General features: G+C 47.6%; 3 protein-coding genes across 3 annotated transcripts; all 3 read left to right on the top strand.

Moving 5' to 3' along the window:
* Nucleotides 1-293: 293 nt before the first annotated feature.
* On the top strand, nt 294-8,896 carry dnajc1 (DnaJ (Hsp40) homolog, subfamily C, member 1). Its single transcript, XM_063462656.1, has 12 exons — nt 294-608; nt 1,415-1,516; nt 1,602-1,648; nt 1,728-1,893; nt 1,994-2,091; nt 2,179-2,272; nt 6,567-6,648; nt 6,743-6,909; nt 7,019-7,138; nt 7,544-7,592; nt 7,901-8,268; nt 8,348-8,896. Exons 1-12 carry the CDS (start codon nt 432-434, stop codon nt 8,414-8,416), a joined length of 1,539 nt encoding a protein of 512 aa, XP_063318726.1. The 5' UTR covers nt 294-431; the 3' UTR covers nt 8,417-8,896.
* Nucleotides 8,897-9,407: 511 nt separating this feature from the next.
* Nucleotides 9,408-12,979, top strand: lg18h7orf25 (linkage group 18 C7orf25 homolog). The gene is made up of 2 exons (XM_063462619.1): nt 9,408-9,535; nt 11,472-12,979. Exon 2 carries the CDS (start codon nt 11,488-11,490, stop codon nt 12,742-12,744), a length of 1,257 nt encoding a protein of 418 aa, XP_063318689.1. The 5' UTR covers nt 9,408-9,535; nt 11,472-11,487; the 3' UTR covers nt 12,745-12,979.
* Nucleotides 12,980-13,071: 92 nt separating this feature from the next.
* si:dkey-181m9.8 (E3 ubiquitin-protein ligase RNF31) lies at nt 13,072-25,125 on the top strand. Its single transcript, XM_063462618.1, has 17 exons — nt 13,072-13,218; nt 14,268-14,358; nt 18,715-18,780; nt 18,869-19,035; nt 19,236-19,360; nt 19,438-19,661; nt 19,738-20,135; nt 20,214-20,396; nt 20,472-20,570; nt 21,671-21,760; nt 21,845-21,947; nt 23,451-23,569; nt 23,906-24,019; nt 24,101-24,167; nt 24,239-24,332; nt 24,410-24,578; nt 24,714-25,125. Exons 1-17 carry the CDS (start codon nt 13,174-13,176, stop codon nt 24,840-24,842), a joined length of 2,283 nt encoding a protein of 760 aa, XP_063318688.1. The 5' UTR covers nt 13,072-13,173; the 3' UTR covers nt 24,843-25,125.
* The last annotated feature ends 16 nt before the right edge of the window (nt 25,126-25,141 follow it).

The following is a 25,141-nucleotide window of genomic DNA, read 5'->3' as shown; positions in this document are numbered from 1 at the left end:
AAGGGGAAAACCGTGAGAGATACAGTGACGCCGAATAATTAAATAAAGACATAAAAAATATTACAAATATGAATGTTTTTTAAAGTTTTCTTGTTGTGAGTGGAACAAAAGTAGATTTCTGTTTCTGTCCTGAACTTCAGATGAGCGAGTCTCTCTCAGAGCGACTTGTTTCCATGAAACCTGAGGAAAGCTAAATGTTTCTGTATCGCTCTCATGCGTTTGGAGGAAGCTCCGACAGGATAAAATGAAATGACGTCAGTACTCCATCAGGGCGGAGCATAATCACGTGACTGAAGAGGCGCGCGGAGCTGCAGTGGGCCCGCGCGGGGGCGCTGCTCCTCGCAGCCACGAACACCACAGACGAAGAAGAAGAGCCGGATGTTCCGGAGCGTGTGAGGTGGCTGTCGGAGCGATCGGGTCCCCGGGTCTCTATGGTCTCTGTAGCCGGATCCAGGAGCGGGTCCTCGGGGATGGGGCTCCTGCTGGTCTGCCTGGCCCTGCTGGTCTCCGCGGTCCCCCCTCTTAGCGCCTGGGACGAGGACCTGGAGCTGCTGGACCTGGTGGAGGAGATCCCGCAGACCTTCTACCAGTTCTTGAACGTGGAGCAGGTCCGTGCCGAGCCGGGTCTGGTTAACTGTTGTCATAATGAAAGATTATTGCGACGATCACAGCTGATAGATCCGTTAGAGAAGATCAATAATCAGACCAGATGTTACCTGATCACGTGTTTTTTAACCTGATCAATAGAACCTGCAGCAGGTGGAGCCATGTGGGTGGGGAGGCTGTTATTGGTCCGTTATTGGTTGCTTATTAATGTAATGCTGTGTTTCTGAGCATGTGCAGTTCACACAGCAGCAGGTTGCTCTGTGATGCAGACGGCGGTCTCTGACATCAGGCGGCGTTGAGCTGCTCAGAGGAAGTTGGTGTTTTTCAGGCCGATGAAAAAACCACAATGACTCTTCTTCTTCTGCTTCTTTTAATAAATGGGCTGAAGAGGCCGTCTCTGATTGGTCAGCAGGTGCCTTTATCTAGCTTTGACTGATTCTAATGCAGGTGCTCAACGCGTTGCTGACCACTTCCTCTACACCTGTGACATCACAGGAACCCTGGCGGGAGGTGCTGTTACGTGTCACATGACAAGACGGAATCAGCAGCGAGAAAGTAAATGTTCAAATAAAGACGAGTCACAGGAAGTTCATCATATCCAGGTTTTCTCTTAGTTATCTCAAACGCCGTCAGAGATGACGTCTGTGGCCACGGTGGTTATCCGCCGTCTCCGTTAACCCGGGCTCTCTGCTGCAGGCTCCGAGTGCCGCCGCTGTGTATCCTGGGGGCCTTCGTTCACTCCTGTCAAAGGAAACATCACCTGGTCTCAGGTGTCCAACGCTGACCTCTGACCTCTGTCTCCCTTCAGGAGGCGTCGGGAGCAGAGATAAAGAAGGCGTACCGCCGTCTGTCCCTGATTCTGCACCCCGACAAGAACAAGGACGAAAACGCAGAGACACAGTTCAGACAGGTGGGAACAACGACAAACAACAACAACCGTAAACAAACAACACACTCATGAGACCTGATGACTGTTAGCGTGTGTGTATTTGCAGCTGGTGGCCATCTATGAAGTCCTGAAGGATGAGGAGAGGCGCCGCAAGTGAGTGTGTACATCTGTTTACGTCAGTCAGTGACAGCCAATCAGAGCTTGGCGTTCTGACAGTTGTGTAACTCCTCAGGTATGACGACATACTGCTGAACGGGCTCCCTGATTGGAGGCAGCCGGTGTTTTACTACAGACGGGTGAGGAAGATGAGCAACGTCGAGCTGGGCTTCCTCCTTTTCGTCATCCTCACTGTGGGGCACTACGCCGTCATTTGGTCCATCTACCTGGAGAAACAGCTGGTGAGTTGGCCAATCAGAGCGAGGTCACAGTATATCTGCTGCAGCCAATCCGAAACGAGCAGATAGAAATAGCCAATGAGGGCCGGTCTTCTGTCTGCAGGATGAGCTGCTGAGTAAGAAGAAGAAGGAGAAGAAGAAGAAGCTGAACTCCAAACCTGCAGAGGAGCTCAGGTGTGTCAGTCAGGAGCGGGCTGACAGGTACGGCGTGACATCATCACCTGTGGAGTTCCTTTGCTTGTATGTGTGTGTGTCTGTGTGTGTGTGTCTGATGTGTGTGTGTTTCAGAGACCAGGAGCGACCTCATTGGCAGGACATCCTCCCTCTGAAGCTCAGCATCTGGATCTACCTGTTCATTAAGAACCTGCCCCAGGCCGTGCAGGTAAGAGTGGGCGGCTCTCCTCAGTAAGCCACAATGCCTCTGCCTATCAGGACGTGAGGGGGGCGGGTCTGGCAGCAGTCTGGGCCAGTCACAAACCTAGATGTAGTTCGAGCGACTGCAGACTGAGCAGCGCTGAGGGAGGAAAAGCTGCACTGTGACAATAAAGTTTGGCCTGTTTGAATCCACAGCTGGTGAGATGTGCACACACTGATCAGGGTCATGTGATCAGTGTCACATGATCAGGGTCATATTTGTGATCTGAGGGATTCTTTCAAGTTTAACGCTCTGGAGTCAGAGCAGGTCTGACCCCAGGTCAGCCGGTAGAACCAGAACAATTAAACTGTAACAGGATCGTGTCAGATGCTTCACACCCTCCTGCTCTACCCACAGTGGGATCTTCCAGAAGTGATGACACTATTTTCCAGTGATATGATTGGTCGATGAAACCCCGTCAGAGATGACGAGCGTCAGCACAGAACCAGCTGAGCCCCGAGGGTCCTCCTGGGCTTCCTGCTGAAATCAATGGAGTGTTTGTCTGCAGTTACAAACTGTGCGAACAAAGCTGTAAATATCACAGCAGATGTTACTGTGTCAAAGAGGCTGGGACACAGGAAGTAGGTCGCCTCACTGATTTTTGCATTTTATTGCACAGGGCCTCTTTGAAAATATGCTTCAGACAGTAAATATATTCATCATCTGTGCAAAGATTCCTGCTGTGAAACAGTGAGAGATTACTGCTGATGATAACCAGGCATGTGGCACCATCTGTCAGTTACATTTAGAGATGAAAGCAGAAATGATTGAAGTTTATTTACACCTAACATGTTTGGTTTATTGGAGTATTTGTCAAGAGTCGCCTCCACTCTCAGGTACACCTTTTCCCTTTAAAGTCTGAGCGGCTGTAACTCGGGCTTCTATTGGCCGATTTGCATGATCGACACCTCTTTTTAATCGTTTGAGCCAATAGAATCACGGTAACGTCGTCGTGTTTACGTCAGTTTCATCAATCAGATGTTGCAACACGAAAAGTACACGTGGTACTAAATTTAAGACCCTCATCCAATCAAATATCTGTAACTGGGCAGAAAACTGGATTTGCTCTGAGGCTCTGAGGCATTGTGGGAGATTGAGTTATTAAGGAAACAAGCTGGCTGTTTATGCTGTGAAAGCAACGGGAAAGTAAGTCTGACTCTATCGAGCGTCTGCTTCTGCGGCTGGTTCGCTAAATTTTGGTCGGAGCGTGACGAAACTTTAGGAATCTGTGAAATCTCTGCTTTCAGAAAATGTACTGTTCGCTCGGTTAGCCCGTGCTAACGAGGCTCTGTTCTGGGGTTGGTTTTGTTTGTTTGTTTTTTTAACTTTATCTATCACATTTTAGACATACAGTTAAGTAAAACAGGAATCACATAACGATGACATTGTAGTATTACAACGAGGAGCAATGAGAGTGACGGGGACAGTGAGACAAAAGTGAATACAAAAATAAAATAAATTAAGGAGGAACACAAATAAATAAAAGTTTGCAAGAGCCAAAATCAAGTCAGCAGTTTCAAACGGTTACAGATGTTAACAGTCTCGAGAGCCTCGGTGTTTTTTGATGAGGAGATTGTTCTTATATATTGTGCGAGTTCCATTTTTAATACAAGAAGTTCAGGTTTTCTGCCGAGGACTTTGCTTTTGTGTGTGTGAAATTTTGCCAAAAATAAAACCATATTTATAAAGAAGAAAGCATCATTGTCCTTGTCTTTAAAATTATAACAGCCAAAGATAACGTCCTTGTAATATAGTTGAAAATTAGGGAGAATAGAGTCAGTAATAAACTCGTGGAAGTCCTTCCAGAATTTACATGTAAATTTACATTTACATGACCAAAACAAATGAGTGACTGTTTCAGGTTGCTCTTGACAGAAGCTACAATTTACATTTATTTCAGCCATAAATTTGGACAAATATTGTTTGGTGGGGTAAAACTTATGAATCAATTTAAAGGAAATCTCTTTAACTTTGTTCGTTAAAAGAAACCTTTGTGGAAAAGTCCAAACTTTTTCCCGTTCAATATCTGTTACAAAATTGGCCCAATAAAATATGGCTGATGGAACGGAGACCATTGCATCCTGAAAGAGAGATCTTATTTTGGTGTTCATAGACTTATGAGAGGAGAAGCAAACACTGCCAAGAGAAGAGTGTAACACATCGGGGGGAGTGACCTGTAGTGGAGCACTGAGTAACACAGACAGACCAGATGGGATGGCATCGAACACGACTGAGAATTCTTTAGGCGTTACTGCTACATTGTATCTCCTGAGGAATTCAGAGTAATTATATAAGAGTCCATCTTCTTTATAGAACTGACTAACCAAGATTATTCCATTATTAAAAAAAGAGTTTTATTTTTATAAATAATATTGTGGTTTTTCCAAATCAAACAGTTTTGTGGAGAGAAATTGTGTTTGTAAATCAGTGCCCATGCCCAAAGAGTTTGTTGATGGAAGTGAGAAAGTTTCAGTGGTATTCTATAATTGCAGAGCAGCAGGAAGTTAAGGCCGCCTAAATCAGAGAACACGTGATGTGAGATAAAGTTCCAGATAGAAGTGGGATTTTTTAAATACTTTTTAATCCAGTTTATTTTAAAGGTGTTGTTAAGAGCACCGAAACCAATAACATTTATACCTCCTTTATCATATGAATTTAAAGCTACTGATTTACGCAAGTAGTGAGTTTTATTTTTCCATAAAAAATTGTATAATAATTTGTTAATTGACTTGCAGGTTGTATTATCAACATGTAGTGACTGGGCAGCATAGGTTAGACGGGAGATGCCTTCAGCCTTCGACAGCAGAACTCTTTCCTTCAACGACAGGTCTCGCTGTAGCCAACGATTAAAGACTTTTGGGGTTTTATCTAAAATAGGAGTGAAGTTTGTGGAGCATCTGGATTGCTCGTTTTTTATTATTCCAAGGTATCCTACAGAGTTTCTTGCAGGTATTCCATGAACTGAAGTTGCTAAACAACTTTTTCACATTTATGCAGGTTGAGTGAAAGTCCGGAGGCTTCAGAGAATGGCTGTATGTCGTTAATGGCCACTGAAACTTGCGAGGCGTCTCTGAGGAAGAGAGCTGTATCGTCTGCCAGCTGACTTATGAGTATTTGTCTGTTAGCAGTGACCAGGCCTTTTAAAGAACTGAGTTTAATGTGTGAATTAAGGAGTTGCACAGAAAGAAGGAATAAATATACGGATAGGGGGCAACCCTGCCTCACTCCACGCTTTAGAGAGAATCTCGGGGAAGTACCAGTGGCGAGCTTTATGGAGCTGTTACTGTTGGAGTACAGTGTCCGAACGGCATTACAGAAGGATTGACCAAACCAAATTTATTTAAAGCAGTAAAAATAAACTCGTGCTCTAAGGAGTCGAACGCCTTGTAGAAATCTAAAGAAAGAATAAGACCATCATCCTGTAAAGTTCTGGGTAATCTATTATGTCTAAAATTAATCTTATGTTGTTTGAGATATGACGCTTCTGCAAGAATCCAGATTGACTCTCATCAATAACTTTATCTAATACGGGTTTTATTCTATTAGCCAGAACTTGTGCCAGTATCTTATAATCATTATTCAGTAAAGAGATTGGTCGCCAGTTGTCTAAGAGCAAAGGATCCTTTCCTGGTTTTGGAATGAGGATCAAACCTTGACATAAAGTGGGAGGGAGTGCACCTCTATCCAAACTTTCCTTAAAAACTGCTAAAAGAAACGGGGCTAAGCTGTCAGCGAACTGTTTGTAAAACTCGGCAGTAAGGCCGTCAGTTCCAGGTGATTTGTTAATCTTTAGATGTTTTATAGCGTCTGCAACCTCGATCAAAGAAATTGATCTGTCGCAAAGCTGACTGTCCTCCTCATTCAGAGGGCGAGGCTCTGTTCTGTTTGTTTATGGACATTTCGTGAAATGACGTGACCGTTAACTGTTGTTTTCGCTATTTGGTGTTCGTAGAAACAGTTTATATGAGCTTGTAGCTGAGATTCAGAGGTTCCTGTGGATGCCACACACGCCGGGACTTACACGGCCGACCTCCTGTTACAACCGATGTAACGGGAACACCCCCCCCGGTACTGGTACGCTTTGAGCTGGTTAATGTGGTGATCTGTGGCACAGAAAGCGAAAAGGTGACGGCTGCGAGATAGAGCTGTATCCATGGAAACATGAAAGCTTCCTGTCCCACAGCCTAACGACATAGCAGTGGAAATCCCTGCTGGTCCCGGCTCTGGTGCTCCTGGTTCTGACCCAGTCTCTCTGTTGCAGGAGGTGAAGCAGTACTATGAGGACTATCAGCAGATGAAGCAGGAGCAGAGAGAAGCTGAAGCTGAGCAGGAAGTGGCTCCACGTAAGAACAGCTGATCAATAATCAGCTTTCAAGCTGCCAGTTTGCCTTCAGAGTGATCAGTAATCAATCAGTAATCGCTAACCCGTCCTCCTAGGAGAGAAGCGGCCAAAGGTGAAGAAGCCGAAGGTGGAGTTTCCCGTTTACGAGCCATCGGCGGAGAACCAGAACCACACCCAGAGTTATGACCCGATCACATCTATCGAGGACATCGAGGAGCAGATGGACGACTGGCTGCAGGACCGCAGAGCCCCCAAGAAGAAGGTTATTGATCGCGTATTGATTGCTCACATCAGGCGTTAAAGAGGACTTGTTCTGGTTCTGTTGAACGCGATCCAGCCTCTGTGAACGCTCTTTGTCTGTCTGTCCTCAGGCTGCCAATTGGACCGAAGACGAGCTGAGTCTCCTCAGCAGGTTGATGGTAAAATTCCCAGGTGGAACTCCGGGCCGCTGGGAAAAGATTGCTCATGAGCTGGGTCGATCTGTCAGCGATGTAAGTCTGGACTGGCACTCTCCTGTGAAGGCTCTCCTATCATCATCTTCTCCAATCAGTTCAATTCAGTTTTATTTACACATAAATCACAACAGCAGTCGCCTCAAGGTGCTTTATATTGTACAGTAGACCCTACAATAATACATGCAGAGAAAAACCCAACAATCATATGACCCCCTATGAACAAGCACTTTGGCAACAGTGGGAAGGAAAAACTCCCTTTTAACAGGAAGAAACCTCCAGCAGAAGCAGGCTCAGGGAGGGGCGGGGGGAGGAAGACGTGCTGTGGAAGAGAGCCAGAGATGAATAATCACTAATGATTAAATACAGAGAGGCGTCATTTAACAGGAACATGCTCCCCTCGACCTTCTCTGCTTCCTGTAACAGAGTCTGTTTCTTCTACAGGTGACGGCTAAAGTCAAACAGATGAAAGACAGCGTGAGCCACACCTCAGGTAACTCCGCCCACCTCCAGCTTGCCTTCTGGACAAAAATGTCGCCACAGTTCGACGTCGATAAACTTCTCATTTCCAGGTCGCGTTCCTGTGGCGTAGCTTTGATTACTGATGACCGTGAACAAAGTTTGTAGATGACCAAATAAGACGCTGTAAAAATATGTTGTTCCATTTTTGACACCAGTAATAATGTCAGTCGTTTACAGATGTGTCCAAGTTCCTTATAGGACTGTCATGTTCTACTCTTTGGTCCTACTGTCGGTTCTGTCCGGTTACATCAGCCGTACTCCGATTCTCTCGTGTTTCAGGTCTGGTAAAGCTGTCGGAGCTAAAGGCGCCTCCTCTTCCTGTGAAGTCACATAATGTGGACGACAGCGTGATGACTCAGAGGGTGGGCGAGGCTTGTGAGGAGGAACAGGAGGAGGAGCTGGAGGCACCGACGGTTCGCAGGAGGAACAGGAAGTGTTTGGACGGGGGGGAGGTGAAGGTCAGAGGTCGTCGGCAGAGAGATTTTGACCCGGCGGCGGTGGACGAGGAGGAGGCGGAGCCCCAGCCAGAGCCCGCCGTGTGGACTCAGAACCAGCAGAAACTGCTGGAACTCGCTCTGCAGCAGTTCCCTCGCGGGACGCCCGAGCGCTGGGACCGCATCGCCAAGGTGGTCCCGGGAAAGAGCAAGGTGAGGCGGGGGCGGGCGAACTTTCAACAGGCGATCGAGAAGCGATCAATAACTGATGGATCATGTGTATCGATTACAGGAGGAGTGCATGATCCGGTATAAGATCCTCGCCGAGCTCATTCAGAAGAGGAAACAAGCCAAGAGCTGATGCAAGGTTCTGACTCCACCCCCCTCTGGTCAGGTGACCGGTCCGCTGCCTCCTGATTGGACAGAATCACAGCACTTAGAGGACTGGACAACGAGGCAACACACACACAGATAACTGATCAGAATATTGATTAGACGTTCTTCCAGACTGAGCATGCTCACAGCATTGATCAGAAATTCTGTGTGATATCAATCGACTGATCGATATTCTGATCTGTGATCATCAGCCTGTCACGCCTTTGCTTTTGGGCCCCACCCTCTGCTGTGTGTGTGAAACAGGAAGTGACCTCACAGTTTGATGTGCCTTAATCTCTCTTCAGCCAATCACGTGTTTACTCATCAATAAACAGTATTTATTAGCTGCCTATTTGTTTTTCTTTGACTGAAATATTTACAATGAAACCTTGTTTCGTATTGATTATTGATTGTCATCAGCACTGATCAGCTCATGAAATAAACGTATGATTTCTTTTCCTCTTTACCTGTGATCAATAGTTTGAGTTCTGCTCTTTAACACGTTGTTTAAATATTGATCAAACTCAGTTGATAACATCGTATTACAATATTATTTTATTGATCATTTTCACAGATCAGTGCCCTGTAGATGCTGAAGTGATCAATAAGGTTATGCTGATTCAATTCCACCGTCAGGCCGCAGTCTGTCTGTGTGTGGTTAGCATGTTCCGGTGTCTGATGGCTAACTGCCCACAGGTGTGAATGTTTGTCTTCCTCTCTGTGCTAGCAACACCTGACCAGGGCGTGTCTACCTAAGACACCTGGGATAGGCTTCAGCCACGAATCAGAATGGATGGATGAATGTTTCCATGGTAACTGTCCGTGGGTTAGGGTTAACCCGAGGCAGCGTTTATAGGCATTCACCTGGGATCACATCCATAACAGCAGCAGTGACCGGAACCTGGTCTGTGCAAGTCTCTCTCATTACGAGCTCTTATTTTGTATTTAAGGTTTGAACTCCGCCTTTGTTCTGAAAATCCTGCCGGAAGCGGCCGTGTTCTTCCTGCCAGCTGAGCAGAGCCGCAGAGGAAGAAACTGCTGTCAGTTAGCGTTAGCATTAGCCTCGCAGGTAGCACATTTCTGCCGCGCACACGTCACTGCCGCCGTAAGTAACGTCACAGTTTCTTTTTTAGCTTCTGGACTTTTTAAAATTTTAGGAATTACGTCACAGATCAACGTTTAATAGCGGGCTGACGTCATGTTAGCATCATAGCTAACGAGCTAACGTTCAAAGGTATGCGAGTTTGTACAGGTGAGTTCATACCTGTACAAACTTCAGCTTTAAGGGTCGAGTAAAGGAAAACCCAAAGCTGTCCAATCAGAGCACCACAGAAATATCGCCTGCATTCAGATCACGTGGGTCAGCTTCAAGCAGAACAAGCCGCACGGGCCAGGTCAAAGGTCACGGGACAGCGATCAATTATCAATAGTGAATTGACCGGATCAGCAGCGTGTGTGATATAAACACCTGTGTAAGCAGCATGCAGCAGCTCTACAACAGCTGACGTCATCAAACTTTCCTGACCTCTGACCCTTAGGAAGAGCTCTGTGAGTAAAGCTTACAGTACAGTATAGATGAGTTAGTCACGAGGTGAGGGAGAATTTGGAGAACTCGCCGACCTTTGACGGAGTGATGCTGAAGGCAGGCCACGACGAACCTGCAGAGGCTTCATGTTTGTTCAGCAGGGCGTGTTGTGACCCTGCTGCTCAGGTCAGGTCTGATTTAGTCACGCAGATGTCACATTAGCAGGTTAGCTGAAGTCAACAAACGTGTCTCGACCGTGACGTGGTCGGAGAGCTGCTTCCTTCATTGTAGTGTTTGAATAAGAGGACGACGTCATCAGACTTCATGCGTAATCCACTCAAAGGGTAGAGTTGGGATTATGGCAGCAGTACAAGCTCTGTGCCCCCAAAGCTAGGTCTGCGTATCACTGGTTTCTACAATCTGCAGTTCTGATTCACAAGGTCCTCATTCACTTTTGCCTCAGTCATAAATATTATAATTCTGATCATTTATCAGTTATATCCATGTATACAAACAAAGCTGTGAGACTTGATCAGAGGTGTGAGCATCACAGCTTTGTGTCAAAGTAACTGAGGATAAAACATGAAGCAGATGTTCCTGTTCTGGCTTTTTATAGCAGAGAACCTTAAAATATTCTGCAGTAGAACAAAAACTGAAGAAAACCATGAATCAACATGTGAACATGAGCTGGTGCTGCTGAAGGGAAGCAAAGTCCCAGAAGTTTGATTACAGACACAGCTGAGCAGTCATTGAGGTTTACATGTGTTGTAGAGCAGAAATGAGGCTGTGATGTCAGAGGCCGACACGCTGAACACAGCAGCAGACTGGTTCATGATGATGGCAGAGCTTTGATGGTAAACTGGTCTGTGAGCACACTGAGAGAGCTGTGCAGGAAGTCAGAGGGGATGAATGAGGATGTTTGAAGCGTACTTTGGATCTTCTTTGGCTGCTGGTTCAGTCAGTTTAGCTCAGAGTGATGAAACCTGCAGAATCTGTCAGATGTCGACTTTCAGCCGTCTGTGAACGATCCACGCTCTGTGTTTACGTCTTTGTGTGGAATGCGTGTACCTGCTGTTTGCTGTTGTTGTTTTGTGAGCTTTAAGCAGAGACTCAAAATATATTTAAAACTGATTCAATGAGTCGATGTCACAATAATCTAACTAAAAGATTTTACTTTTAAACCCACTCCCCCAAAACTGTCTCCAACAGTGACAGACGGTGAGCGTAGAAGGGATGGCGATGTCAGTGGTAGGTGAAACAAGGCGGAGCAGGTGGTGTCCCGTCAGACGGGCGCCGTACAAAGGTTTTGGGTGTAAACAGAGAGTGAAATAAACACTTACGATGACATCATAAAACAGGTCAGACTGGTTTCAGTCACTGGCTACCTGACTTCCTGTCTGAGTCACTGCAGGTGATCTTCCTGACCTGTGCAGGTGAATCGGGAAGATGCACTTTGAATGATGTGTTCGGAACTGCAAACAGGAAGTGACCTCTCTGATACGCTCTTTGTCCTCAGGTGTGATGCAGATGCCATGTCCCTGCAGGCTGTGCTCCAACAGAGGATTAGCTCCGCCCAGCAGCTGCTGCAGCGGGCGGAGACGCTGTGTCTGGGCGTCGAGGGTCACCAGAAGCTGTGTGGGAAGCTGCGAGCCGAGCTGCGCTTCCTGCGGCGGGTGGAGGCAGGAGAGGTGCACGTGAAGGAGTCTCACCTGCACAGCACCAACCTCACCCACCTGACAGCCATCGTGGACTCTGCACAGAGTCTGGATGACATCACGGCGCTGCTGCACGTCTTCACCTACCAGGACTCTGCTGGGCGCCGCCGCACCCTGGTGGTTGACGTGGTCGCCAACGGGGGACACACCTGGGTGAAGGCAGTTGGCAGGAAGGCGGAGGCTCTTCACAACATCTGGCAGGGGCGGGGCCAGTATGGCGACAAGAGCATCATACGGCAGGCCGAGGACTTCCTGCAGGCAAGCCGCCAGCAGCCCGTACACTACTGCCACCCGCACGTCATCTTCGCCTTCTACAACGGCGTCTCCAGCCCCATGGCTGACCACCTGCGGGACATGGGCGTGTCTGTCCGCGGTGACATCGTGGCTGTGAATGCTGTGGCGACTGAGGAGGAGGAGGAAGAGCAGCTGGAGGAGGAGGAGGAACAAGCTGAGGATGATGAGGACGAAGAGGTGGAAGAGGAGGAGGAGGACACGTCAGAGCTCACGCGGGTTGACCGTGGCACAGTGGTGGCCAGCCTGGCGTTCCCAGCACAAGTGCATGTGGAAGAGTGCCGGCGGGTGAATCTGGACATCACGACGCTCATCACGTATGTGTCATCACTCAGCCACGGCCGGTGCCACTTCGCCTTCAGGGAGCATGTGCTGACAGAGCAGGCCGCCCAGGAACGCCGCCAGCAGGTGCTTCCGCAGCTCGACGCTTTTATGGAAGGCAAGGAATTGTTTGCCTGCCGTGCCGCCGTCCACGACTTCCAGGTCATTCTGGACACGCTTGGCGGGCCCGGTGAGAAGGAGCGCGCTCAGAAGCTGCTGGCCCGCCTCCATGTGGTGGATGACCAGCCGTCGGAGCGCACTCTGCACCTCACGCCCAGTGCCAAGATCAACCGCCGTTCACTCATGATCTTCGGCACCGGAGACTGGCTGAGGGCCGTTACCATGACGGCAAACAGCCGCTTTGTCCGGGCGGCAGCCAATCAGGGCGTCCGGTACAGCGTGTTCATCCACCAGCCAAGAGCGCTGACCGAGGGCAAAGAGTGGAGGGCCACACCCGTCTGAGGCCACGCCCACAGTTGACTCATCTGCGGCAGACGGTTTCAATCAATCACGCTGATCAGACGTCAGTGTCAATAAAGCTTGGGTTTAAATTTGAGTTTACAGTGTGGAGAAAAAAGGTTTAGTTCAAAGGAAGGAGAGAAAAATGGGAAAACTTTAGTTTGAGTCTTTGTGTGGTCACGTGCTGCTTAAACTTCCTGTATATGTATCTGCTCAATAAAGTATATGTACTGATCAATTCACTGAAACCACGAGCCTTTTTAAATAAAGTAACCCTCCAGCTCCGAGGCTATGCCTTTACTCTGAAACTCTGTGGGCGGAAGAGGGCGCGTCTGTTTTTCCAGTCGGGTCAGTTAGCTTGTTAGCATGTGACTGTGGGAGCGGCTGGATGTTCAAGCTCTTCCACGCTTCTGAGAGCCATTTGTGGGGGAGATGCCGCAGGTCGAGCGGGAGACGGAGCTCCGCACTCTGACGGAGGTGAGAACGAGACCGTGAAGCTGCCACTGAGCTTCAAAATCAAACTTTATAAGTCTGATAACAACTTTCTGCTGCTGCTAGCCGGTCAACTGGGGTTAGCTCGGCAGCTACATGCTAAAAGCAAGCTCCTCCTCCTCTTCCTCACTCTGGCTAATGTCTCTTCCTCACTCTGGCTTATCTTTCCTCCTCTTCCTCACCCTGGCTAATGTCTCTTCCTCACCCTGGCTAATGTCTCTTCCTCCTCTTCCTCACCCTGGCTAATGTCTCTTCCTCCTCTTCCTCACCCTGGCTAATGTCTCTTCCTCCTCTTCCTCACCCTGGCTAATGTCTCTTCCTCCTCTTCCTCACCATGTTTCTTCCTTCTCTTCCTCGCTCTGGCTAATGTTTCTTCCTCACTCTGAATAATGTCTCTTCCTCCTCTTCCTCACCCTGGCTAATGTCTCTTCCTCACCATGTCTCTTCCTCACTCTGACTAATGTCTCTTCCTCCTCTTCCTCACCATGTCTCTTCCTTCTCTTCCTCGCTCTGGCTAATGTTTCTTCCTCACTCTGAATAATGTCTCTTCCTCCTCTTCCTCACCCTGGCTAATGTCTCTTCCTCCTCTTCCTCACCCTGGCTAATGTCTCTTCCTTCTCTTCCTCACCATGTCTCTTCCTTCTCTTCCTCACCATGTCTCTTCCTTCTCTTCCTCACCATGTCTCTTCCTTCTCTTCCTCACCATGTCTCTTCCTCCTCTTCCTCACCCTGGCTGATGTCTCCCTTCCTCCTCTTCCTCACTCTGGCTTATCTTTCCTCCTCTTCCTCACCCTGGCTAATGTTTCTTCCTCACCATGTCTCTTCCTCACTCTGACTAATGTCTCTTCCTCACTCTGACTAATGTCTCTTCCTCCTCTTCCTCACCATGTCTCTTCCTCCTCTTCCTCACCCTGGCTGATGTCTCCCTTCCTCCTCTTCCTCACTCTGGCTTATCTTTCCTCCTCTTCCTCACCCTGGCTAATGCATCCTTATCACTGTGGTTTAATCCTCCTCTTCCTCGCTGTCTTCCTCAGTGTGGGTACCTGCATCCAGGTGAGACCCTGTGTGACCTTCACTCGGTTCAGTCTCTGTTCCCTGATCTTCGTCTCTACGTTGATTTTTACTGTGAGTACCTCAGAATTCACTTCCTGTTGTTTTATTTTGTCAGGCCCTTTCTCAGTTCTCAAGTACGCGAGTCCGTGCTCGCGTTCTATTGGAACACCAGCGTACTTGATGATGTCACAGGTCCGGAGTTTTTGCTGCCGTCGCCTCTTAATTTAACTGTAATATGTTATGAAGCTTAACTTTAATCACAGCCAAACCGATTTACTCACGAACAAATAAAACACTGATATAAACCAAAAATTGACATTTAGAAGTGATCTAAGTGACTTATATAACACGTTTAAGCTCAGTGGCGAAATCTCTATTAATAAAAATAGTGGAGATGTTTGCCTTAATAAAAACAAGCAGGTGAGATGTTAGAACGCCTTTATTTTTATTATAGTGGACACTCAAAAATTACAATAGACAGCTGCTGGGGTTTGGAAGAGAACTGAACAAATATTTAAATTCTAATCTGATCATTTTGAAACAGCCTTCAGAATCTCCAAGTATTACCATCTGTTTTTGTTCCCGGTGAAAATGTTTCCTCCTGAATTGAAATATATCTCAGCCAAACCGATTTACTCACGAACAAATAAAACACTGATATAAACCAAAAATTGACATTTCGAAGTTACCTGAGAGACTTATATATCACGTTTAACCTGAGTAGCGAAAGACCGCGGGGGGGTTGAAAACGTTGTGCCGGGAGTCCGCTGTTGTCGCCGGCTCTAGTGATCCTCGACCTCGCGGTCTGCTGTGGAGCTGGCGGGTCACAGACGTCTCCGAAAACGTCGGAGCACGTTTGGAAATATGTGATATCCTGATAAATCGAGCAGATATTTGAAGCTTACACAGCTACATTCCCGCTTGAAAATAACTTAAGTTTATTTTGTGACCCAGAAAGATTAATATTTAAAAGTTTTTAGCCGCGCTCGTCCGCCATTGCCGCGTTTGAGTTTTGGACGAAATGCATTCTGGGATATTTAGCCGTACCAAGTCCACACAAGTCACCACCGATGCATGCTCGATAAAACAGGCGCAGCGAGAACACATCCGGGACTTTGTCTCGTTCTCGGCTTGATGCGTACTTTGAATTGGAGAGAGTCCGGCAAGATGGCGAACTAAGCAGTCGTCTTCAGCTTAGCTCTGGTGCGAGGTACCTTTTAGTCCTCCTTTTTGGACGCTTTGTTCCCTCAAAAATCTTACGCTGACTTCACAAAGATGCCAAAAGAACAGAAGAAGGACAAAAGGGAAAGCAAGTCTTCCCAGATTGATAAAATACAAGATTTGGCTTCAGCTGCGGATGACCACGACTACTGCCTCTCAGACACGGAGTTTGAAAGTGGCGGCGGGGAAAAAAGAAATCTGGAGGAAATGAATGACTTGCTTCTCTCGAGTCCGTCTAAAGGCGACCGCCCGAGAAAGATTGCTAAACCCAGTCCCACAGCGAGCGACATACTGGCAGCTATTCAAGCTCTCCACGTGCGATTTGATAAACAGGATGACAAAATGGCGACATTAACAACAAATGATCGGAGAATGCCTCGTTGATTGCCAGTCTTGCTGAGTCCATTGAATTCAATGCAGCTGAAGTCCGTGATTGTAAAGATAAGATCGCGGGTTTGGAGAAGGAAGCCTCAACCTTACGGAGAGAAGTCGACGAACTCAAAGAAAAGGCAAGAGAGCGAGACCGGTATTCACGAAGGTGGAGTCTAAGGATCAAAGGAGTGAAAGAAGGCATGGGCGAAGATATCAGAAAAGAGGTGATCAGAATTCTCGCCAAGATCGCCCCAGAATGGTCGGATAATATGGAGCACCGGATTGGAAGAAGAGGGCAGAAATCGCCAAGTCATAATTCAGTTCACAAAGCGCTTACACCGAGATGGAATATGAAGAAGTCCAAAAATGCTCAGATTTGTGAGAGTGAAAAGATCCGTTTTGCCGATGATCTGACGAAGGAAGATCGTGTGGAGAGGGAGAAAGTTTGGCCGAAAATTTTACAAGCCAGAAATGCGGGGAGAAGGCTTACTACAGAGGAGCTGTCGGCTATATTAACGGCCGTCGCGTTCGGGCGGATGGTTGAAAAGCGTTCACTTTTACTTGTTCTCTGAACTCTGCATAAACAGGGATGTTTGACAGTTTTGAAGAAAAAGTTAGTTTACTTTTTTGTGAATATTCAAGTTTGATATTCTTAATATTGTGAACTCTATTTTTATTTATCTTTAATGCTACACACGTGTTCATCCTTTGTGTCGTTGAATGTTAGAGGTCTCAGGGATAATGTTAAAAGAAAAGCAATGTTTATGTTTATCAAAGGGCTAAAAGCGAATTGTGCCTTACTACAAGAAACTCATTCAAGTGACGCTGATGCCACCTTCTGGTCAAATCAGAGGGGTGAAAAAATCCTCTTCAGCCACGGATCCAACCACTCTGCTGGAGTAGCTCTCTGTTTCTGCCGATGTCCAGGGAAGGTCGTGACGTTTCAGGCTGATGATTCAGGACGCTGGCTGGTGTGTTGAATATTGATGGTTCATTTGTGATTCTAGTAAATGTTTATGGGTATTCCTCTGTAACTCTAAATAAGCTCATGCTGGAAAAAATAGCAGATGTACAGTATAAACTTTTATACCACACAGACCATATATTACTAGGCAGCAACTTTAATCTTGTTCCAAATGAATGGCAGGATAGAAATCCTCCTAGATACAGTATTAATCAATGGAATCCAATTCTGACAGAGTTCATTGATTCAAACAATTTAAGTGATATATATATATGGAGAGAGGAAAAACCCTGGAGTTACTCAATTCTCTTGGATTAAACCAAATGGTAATAATATGTCCAGACTAGCTCTGTGGTTGGCTCGACTTTACAGATGTTTCACATGTTTCCATCTCAGCAGCCCCGCTGACAGATCACAGTATTATTACTCTTAAACTTAACCCTGAAAATAAAACGCAATTTAAAAAAGATTACTGGAAATGCAGATCTGTTAATTCAGAGCTTCCCAAAGTGTGGGGGTGCAGAGCCATTGCAGGGGGGGCGCGGTATGAAAAGGGGAAAAAGAACGCTTGGACACTGCTAGCACGGGGCGCCCACACAAACGCAAAGCAGGAGATGAAGCATCGCTGAATATGTTTCCAAACCAACTTCATTCTAAGCCAAAGACTAGAAAATATGAAGAAGCATATCTTCCCTTTGGCTTCACCTGCACAAGTGCTGAGGTAGGTCTCCCCTGCAGAACTGGTTTTCCCTTTGTCGGGAGCAGCGCTGGGCTCTCCAAATCACGGACAAACAGTATCCCACATTCTTGATTTTTAGTTCACAAACACTTGTTGTAATGACTAACTACTCCTGGCATGTTGGAGATGTTAGCTCTTTATACAGTAAAGTTACAGCAGGATACAAATAATATCAGGCTGATCCTGCCACGATTTGTTCCCCCTGTTCAAATCACGGACAAACAGGATCCCACAGCTGTTTATGTTTTTGAACCCATTTTGCACAGAGAGGCATTTTTTGAAAAATGTATTGATAGCAATGTTGAATATTATTACACAGGAAAAAAAACAACTACATGTAAAATAATCACAACGTGACGCCTCTGCGTTTCTAAATGGAGGGACAGTAACTGCGTGTGTGTATGTAAGTGTGTAAAACCTGATTAACAGTATTTTGTCTCTATCTGCCATTCTGCAATTCATCTCATGTAAACAATAACGTGGCGCACAGCGTGACGTGAAAAAAGGCACATACCTTTGACGCTGAGTGATGAACTCTGTATTCCTCGTCCACACGTAAACGCAAAAAAGGAGTTTTAAAAAATCTCCGTTTTCGGTGATTCGAAACGCCGTTTACGTGTGGACGAAACAGCTGCGTTTCAAAAATACCCGTGTAGGTGAGGACGCAGCGTAAAAGAGTTAGTAGTTTATTTTATTACTACCTTCATTAGACAAGTGTAACTTAAATAAAGCTCACACCTTACTTGAATTTTTGATGCAGCTTTTCAGTTGATGTAGTTACATTGTGTGTGCGTACTTTTGTTTTTTACTTTTATATGATAGGTCACTTACTGTACGTATAGGCTGCTTTATGGTATTTCTGACCTATACTGTTCTTTGTTCGATGGCTGCTTTGTTCTTAACCTGAATATAATCTTTTTGTTGACTTGTATAATAAGCGCTGTAACTGTTAGTTTGTACAATTAAAAAAACAAAAACAAACAAACAAACTTTGAATTGGAACAGTACTTGGTCTCCGACTGATGACGTATCACGAGAACGCAAGTATGCACAAGTACGCATATTGAGACAGGCCCTTAGACTTGGTAAATCAGGGCGACTTCCTGTTTCAGAATAAGAGTTTGTGTTTCAGGTTTCCCAAATAAACAAAAGAAGAAGTTGTTGTTTCTCGCCGGGACACTTCCTGTTCAGTACGAAGGTGAGCCTCCTAGCTGTCGGCCATGTTGTCTGTTTACTGTTTGTAGTGACATCATGAAGGTCACGCTGGCGCTTTGGTTTTCATACAGGAAGTGAGTATAATATCCCAGTATGCATCTGGCTCCACGAGACGCACCCGTTATCGAGGCCTCGCTGTTATGTTTGCCCATCAGTCTCCATGGTGATAAACCCGACCTGTCCGTGCGTGGACGCTGCCGGGAACATCAGGCTGGACGCGCTCACAAACTGGGCTGAGGTAAGATCTACTGAGCATGCTCAGTGGGGCTGAGTCAGCTGACTCAGTGGACAGGTGTTCTGTTATTTGTGCTCTGACCCAACTACCTATTAGTGATAATATACCTGAAAACACACGTTTAAGAAGGTGGAGCCTCCACACAGGCAGAGGGCGGAGCTAAAAAACACTGTAAACATTATGTTTATGCCACTTATCGCTAGGGCGTGTCCAACCTGTCACTACTCGTGTCAGAGATGAGGCGGGCCTTCCAGAAGGATACCCCCCTTTATAGCAGGTGCCCTGTGCAAACTCCGCCCCCTGCAGGTGGACAGGTGTCAGCTGACAGGTCAGTTCCTCTCTGCGTGCTCAGTCTGTGTTTCCGTTACTTAGATGGACTGACGAGAGTGGTTTCTCCTTCTGCAGCCTCCAAAGTCCCCTGCACACCTGCACCTCCTCCCCGCAGGGTCGCCAACTTTCTGAAGTCACCTACCAAAGTCCCACCCACTCTGTCGCAGCCAGCCAGTGTGAGCAGAGTGGGGAGGTGAGGGCAGCGAGGTCATACACCGATGAACTGCTGGGGATTGACTTCAGTGCTCTGCCTCCCACCTCCAACCGCCACACCAACCCCTTCCTGAACTCCTCCTCAGGTGAGTCTCAGAAAACACGAACAAGCTCCAGGTGAACGTGAGAAAAGTTGAACCTACCTGGTTCTGGTTCCTGCAGGTACAGAACCCCTCAGCAGGATGATGGGTGAGCTGAGGCTAGATGGAGACTCGCCTGCACGATCTGTCCAATCAGAAGCAGCGCGATGCCTCACAGGTACGGGACGGCCATCCGCCGCAGCACCCGAGCTACAGCGTCCTCAGAGATCTCAGTTACACGCGGACCAGGTGAGCCGGACTCTGGCATCTCGGCAGCTTCTCCAGTCTATGTCTCGGACGGCGGCACGGCTCCCTCCGGACCAGGCGGCGGTTTTTCTGTCTCTGATGGCGATGGAGGGGCGGAGCTTCACTCTGGCCGATGTCTTGGAGGCGGTCCAGATCAACAGAGACTTCGCATCAGCTCTCAGGTTCCTGAGCCACAGCTGCCCCATCTGTCAAGAGCAGGTGTCCTTCAGCAAGGTGAGCCGCAGGTTTGAACCGACCAATCAGAGCGCACGCAGCCGGCTGATGTTCTTCTTCTCTCTGTGTTTCCCGCAGATCATCACAATGACGCACTGCTCCTGCTTCCTGTGTCAGACGTGCTTCAAGACGTTCTTCACAACGGCCATTAAGGAGCGCAGTGTCGATCAGCTGGTCTGCCCCCAGTGTGGCCGACCGGAGGTCAGAGGTCAGGGCGGGCTGGAAGAGTCCATGGACTACTTCAACCTGCTGGATACACAGGTGAGGCGCGTTCCGGCCTAGTTTGTGTCTGCGTGGCGACGACCAGTTCTGACACGTGTCTGTTTGTCGGTGTAGATCCGCCACTTCCTGCCTGCCGACGTCCACGAGCTGTTCCAGAGGAAACTCAGAGACCGAGCTCTGCAGGAGATGCCCAACTTCTGCTGGTGTGCTCACGTAAGAACCCGAACGATCCTCGCAGTCCAGAACCTCACACAAGCAAGAAATAAATACCGCTGCTGGTATCAGTGATGTCAGGGATTGTGGGTGGGGCTACAATACAAACTGTGATCATTTGCTGCGTGATGTTCGGTTCTCAGACCCGTGACGCTGTGGGATACTTTTTGTCTCTGCAGCGCGGCTGTCAGAGACCGTTAGAGAAATGACTAACGACCTCGAAATATCCTGTCTCAGAGTGACGCTGAAAAACTAGTTCATGCATTTATTACTTCCAGGCTGGACTACTGTAATTCATTATTATCAGGAAGTCCTAAAAACTCCCTGAAAAGCCTTCAGTTAATCCAAAATGCTGCAGCAAGAGTCCTGACAGGGACTAGAAAGAGAGAGCAGATTTCTCCTGTATTGGCTTCCCTTCATTGGCTTCCTGTTAAATCCAGAATTCAAAATCCTGCTCCTCACATACAAGGTCTTAAATAATCAGGCCCCATCTTATCTTAATGACCTTGTAGTACCATATCACCCTGTTAGAGCACTTCGCTCTCGCACTGCAGGCTTACTTGTTGTTCCTAGAGTATTTAAAAGTAGAATGGGAGGCAGAGCCTTCAGTTTTCAGGCCCCTCTTCTGTGGAACCAGCTTCCAGTTTGGATTCAGGAGACAGACACTATCTCTACTTTTAAGATTAGGCTTCAAACTTTCCTTTTTGCTAAAGCATACACCCAGTGCATCATGGGAATCCCCCAGCAGCCTAGACCTATAGCAACATGAGTAAGGGAGGTTTCAGGGTCACCTGATCCAGCCCTGGGTGTTTCTTCTTCACTCACATGTGTTTATACACATCTGAGATTTATTTTGAAAATCTGATGTGCTGTTTAAACCATGTTTCTTTTCTGTATTTAATCATTAGTGATTCATCTCTGGCTCTTCCTCCCCCGACCAAGCCCCTGAGTTCTGCCGGAGGTTTCTTCCTGTTATCAGGGAGTTTTTCCTTCCCACTGTCGCTGAGTGCTTGTTCGTTCGTTGGGTTTCTTTGTATTACTGTGGGCCGTTGACCTTACAGAATAAACCTTGTTGAGACGACTGTTGTTTGGTGTTTCAGTGTTCATTCGGGATGCTGCACGAGGCCCAGCGCCTCCGGATGGACTGTCCAAGCTGTAAGAAGAGCACCTGTTCTCAGTGCAGATCACCTGTAAGACACTCTCTCTCACACACACACACACACAGGTGAACCAGCCTCAGGTCGGGTCCTGACCACAGTCCCTGTGTTCTGCAGTGGTCCCCCGAGCATCAGGGTCTGTCCTGTGAGCAGTTCCAAGTGTGGCAGCAGCAGAACCAGCCGGACCCTCACAGCACCTCCCTGCTGTACAGCAGCATCGGTACGAACCCAGAACCAGGTCCAGGAGACTCTGAGGGCCTCCTGCAGGACCTGAACCTAATGTTTCACCCCATCACTCAGGTGGTTATAAGCAAGCAGGTAGAAATGGAAGCAGTCAGCATGTGACTGAAGGCTTTTTTACTCCCGCTGTTTACAAACTAAAACACGAGGCCTTCAATCACCAGAGCGTGACGCTCAGAGGACTTGAACTGGTCCAGTCAATGATCGGCCCTGGTGTTCTCGCCAAAAAACCCAGAAAGCAATGTCTGGGGGCTCTGAGCTGACACGCCGGGACCTGGTCTCTCCTGGTCTCCAGCTGTTCCATTAACGTTTAGCATCCATGAACAGAGGACATGGTGGCTGCTCAGGCGGTAGAGCAGGTCATCCACTGATTGGAAGGTTGGTGGTTCGATTCCTGGCTTTCCCATAGTCTGCATGCCAAATATCCTTGGATACTATGTTGCTCTCCGATGCATCCATCAGAGAGTGAATGTGTTGGGTCTGTTCCCACAAACCCCGCTAGTTCTAGAGACTTATTTATCATGAAAGAAAACAAGGCAACAGCGTTCGATCGATTACTTGCGCAAGGGAGGCCTTTGGTCAAGAACCAGCTCTTGGAGCTCACGCTCCTAACCTGTCTCCAGCCCAAAGTCCTTCAAAGAGCAGCTTCCCTCGCAGCTATTTATTGACAAACTGTTACAGTTCACACAATAGTTTACAACACGTACCTCCCCTCTTAACCCCCCTTGGTTACAAAGACGAGGCACTGTGTGTGTGTGTGTGTGTGTGTGTGTGTGTGTGTGTGTGTGTGTGTGTGTGTGTGTGTGTGTGTGAGAGACCTCCTGCTGGGCAGGAAGCTTACATCAAACAGACCTTCCAGATAGGATGTGTCTGTAATCAAACCTACAGCCCCTCACCCAAAAACTCAAGAATCTGGGGAGGGGGACTGTGGAATTGCTTTACAATGTAGAAATGGATGGTAAGCATAAAAATGACAAACATTTAACAATTCACTCTAACAGAATGTGATGAATGTTAGACACTAACAGCTTAGAAAAAGTGCTTGTGTGAATGAATTAGTTGTATCAGAACGATCCATTTACCAACGACTGTCCAAATGTTGATGGTGTCCATCTGGACGTTTCCATCATCAGGTGACTTCTTCAGTGTCAGCTGACTGCAGGTTTCATTATATTATATTTACATAATGACTGAAACCAGCCCACTGAATGACCAGTGGGCTGTGAGGTCAGTTTATGATCATTAATATGCAGATTGCCACGCCCACTGATCAAAGAGTCCCATTCAACGAGAGTTGGGGAATGGCTGCGTTCACAGCATTGTAGGATGGTGGCCCCCTCAGGCCCCCTCCGAGATGGGCTTACGTCTTTTCACTCGACGCTTCGCTCAAACCAGCGATTTCCCTACCTGGACGAACGAGGTTTAGTCGAATTAAGGCTCAGCGTGGTGCGTCCTGGTCTAACGTTTCCCTCTGTGTCCTCAGAGTGTCCAAACTGCCAGCTGGTCTTCAGCCTGTCCAAAGGGGGGTGTCTCCACTTCACCTGCAGTCAGTGCACTCATCAGTTCTGCGGCGGCTGCAGTCAGCGCTTCGTTCTGGGCTCGGTGAGTTCCAGCTGTGCTCTGTGTAAGTGGAGCTCCAGGTGTTTGGTCAGAGAGAGATGGATTGTGGGTAACGAGTGTTAGACGACCAAAAGGTGTTCCTCGGTTTCATATTTACATCGTTATCAAACGAGCCAATCACAGCGTCTCACCTCATAAACGGTCTGATTATGAGTAAAGGCACCTGTTGTGATTATTCATCGTGCTGATAATTTGAGTTCTTTAATGTTTTTGAAGTTAACGAGAAAATGGTTCGGCTTCCAGCACCGAAGTGCCCGGGCCAGGTGCACGAGACAGGTGTGTTAGAGACTTGACACCTGTATCGTTTAACCTCTGCAGGCCTGTGGCTTCTCTGCAGACTGTACGAGCAAAGGTCTTCATGCTCACCACCCCAGAGACTGCCTGTACTACCTGAGGGACTGGAGCCTGACCCGCCTCCACCTGCTGCTGCAGGTGAGAGCCAGCAGATCAACCTGAGGTGTTCCCAGCTGTTCTGTGATCAGTACTTTACAGGTGTGCTGTCTCCTGTCTCAGCATTACAGAGTGTCTCCCTCCTGGTTGGAACTGCCCAAGGTCAGCTTACCTGACACCGCTCTGCCAGGTGAGACCTCTACCTGTCTGCCTGGCATCTCCTTTGTCCAAGAGTCACTGACAGGTGTGTTCCCGTTCCAGCGTCCTGTCCAGTGCTGGAGCTGAGAGACGACGGCAGCCAGAGGGAGGAGCCCTGTGGTCGACCTGCGTTACCTGAACACCGAGGATACTGCCAGTAAGACCACAGCTCCCAGTAAAGATGTTCTGCCAGATGTGCGTGGTCTTTGAGGCTCCGCCCCTTTCTCCTGACAGGTCACACTATAAGGAGCGATTGGTGGAGCTGATTAACCGTTGCCGTGCTGACCCAGCGGTCCTCTTCAGTCTGGCAGAAATCAAGGCGGAGCTTCAGCGTTGGCATGTTACCGTGCCAACCAGAAAACCCGACGAGCCAGAGCCACTCTACACTCATCGCCTCCGCATGGTCAGTGACATCACCAGATGATGGTGTTGTTCGTCATCAACAATGACATCTGAGATTTATTTTGAAAATCTGATGTGCTGTTTAAACCATGTTTCTTTTCAGCCAATCACAGTGCAGAATTCTGTCTCTCTGCAGACGCTGACCAATAGCGTTCCTCTCAGGAAACAGCGCTGCTCTCCAGTTAAACGCATTAACAACCTCTGTCCTCTGCCCGTCACTGTGCCTGCTGGAGCCCCGCCCTCTCATGTGCTGCTAAGCGATTGACTCCACCCACTCCTAAAGTATGACCTCCCACTACACCTATCAGTTGCTATGACAGGGCAGCGTTGTGTTTTGATTGGCTCAGCACAAATATACTAATTAGGGACCAAATATGAGCAGCCAATCAGAGTTCAGCTAACAAGCTAATGATGGAAGCTGCCAGTTTTAGCATCTGTTAGCATGTCTTGAGCAGACTTCAGGAGGCGGAGTTTGAGCATCCTGTTTTTGTTCGCTGCACTTTACCTGTTTAACCAAGTTTAATGAATAAATGCTGTCCTAACACACACCTCGGCTCCTGTCTT

The sequence above is a fragment of the Pelmatolapia mariae genome, linkage group LG18 (genome assembly GCF_036321145.2).
Source record: "Pelmatolapia mariae isolate MD_Pm_ZW linkage group LG18, Pm_UMD_F_2, whole genome shotgun sequence".
In the NCBI taxonomy this organism is placed as follows: Eukaryota; Metazoa; Chordata; class Actinopteri; order Cichliformes; family Cichlidae; genus Pelmatolapia; species Pelmatolapia mariae.
The sequence above is the reverse complement of the archived record's forward strand: the minus strand, read 5'-3'. Positions and strand labels throughout refer to the sequence as shown.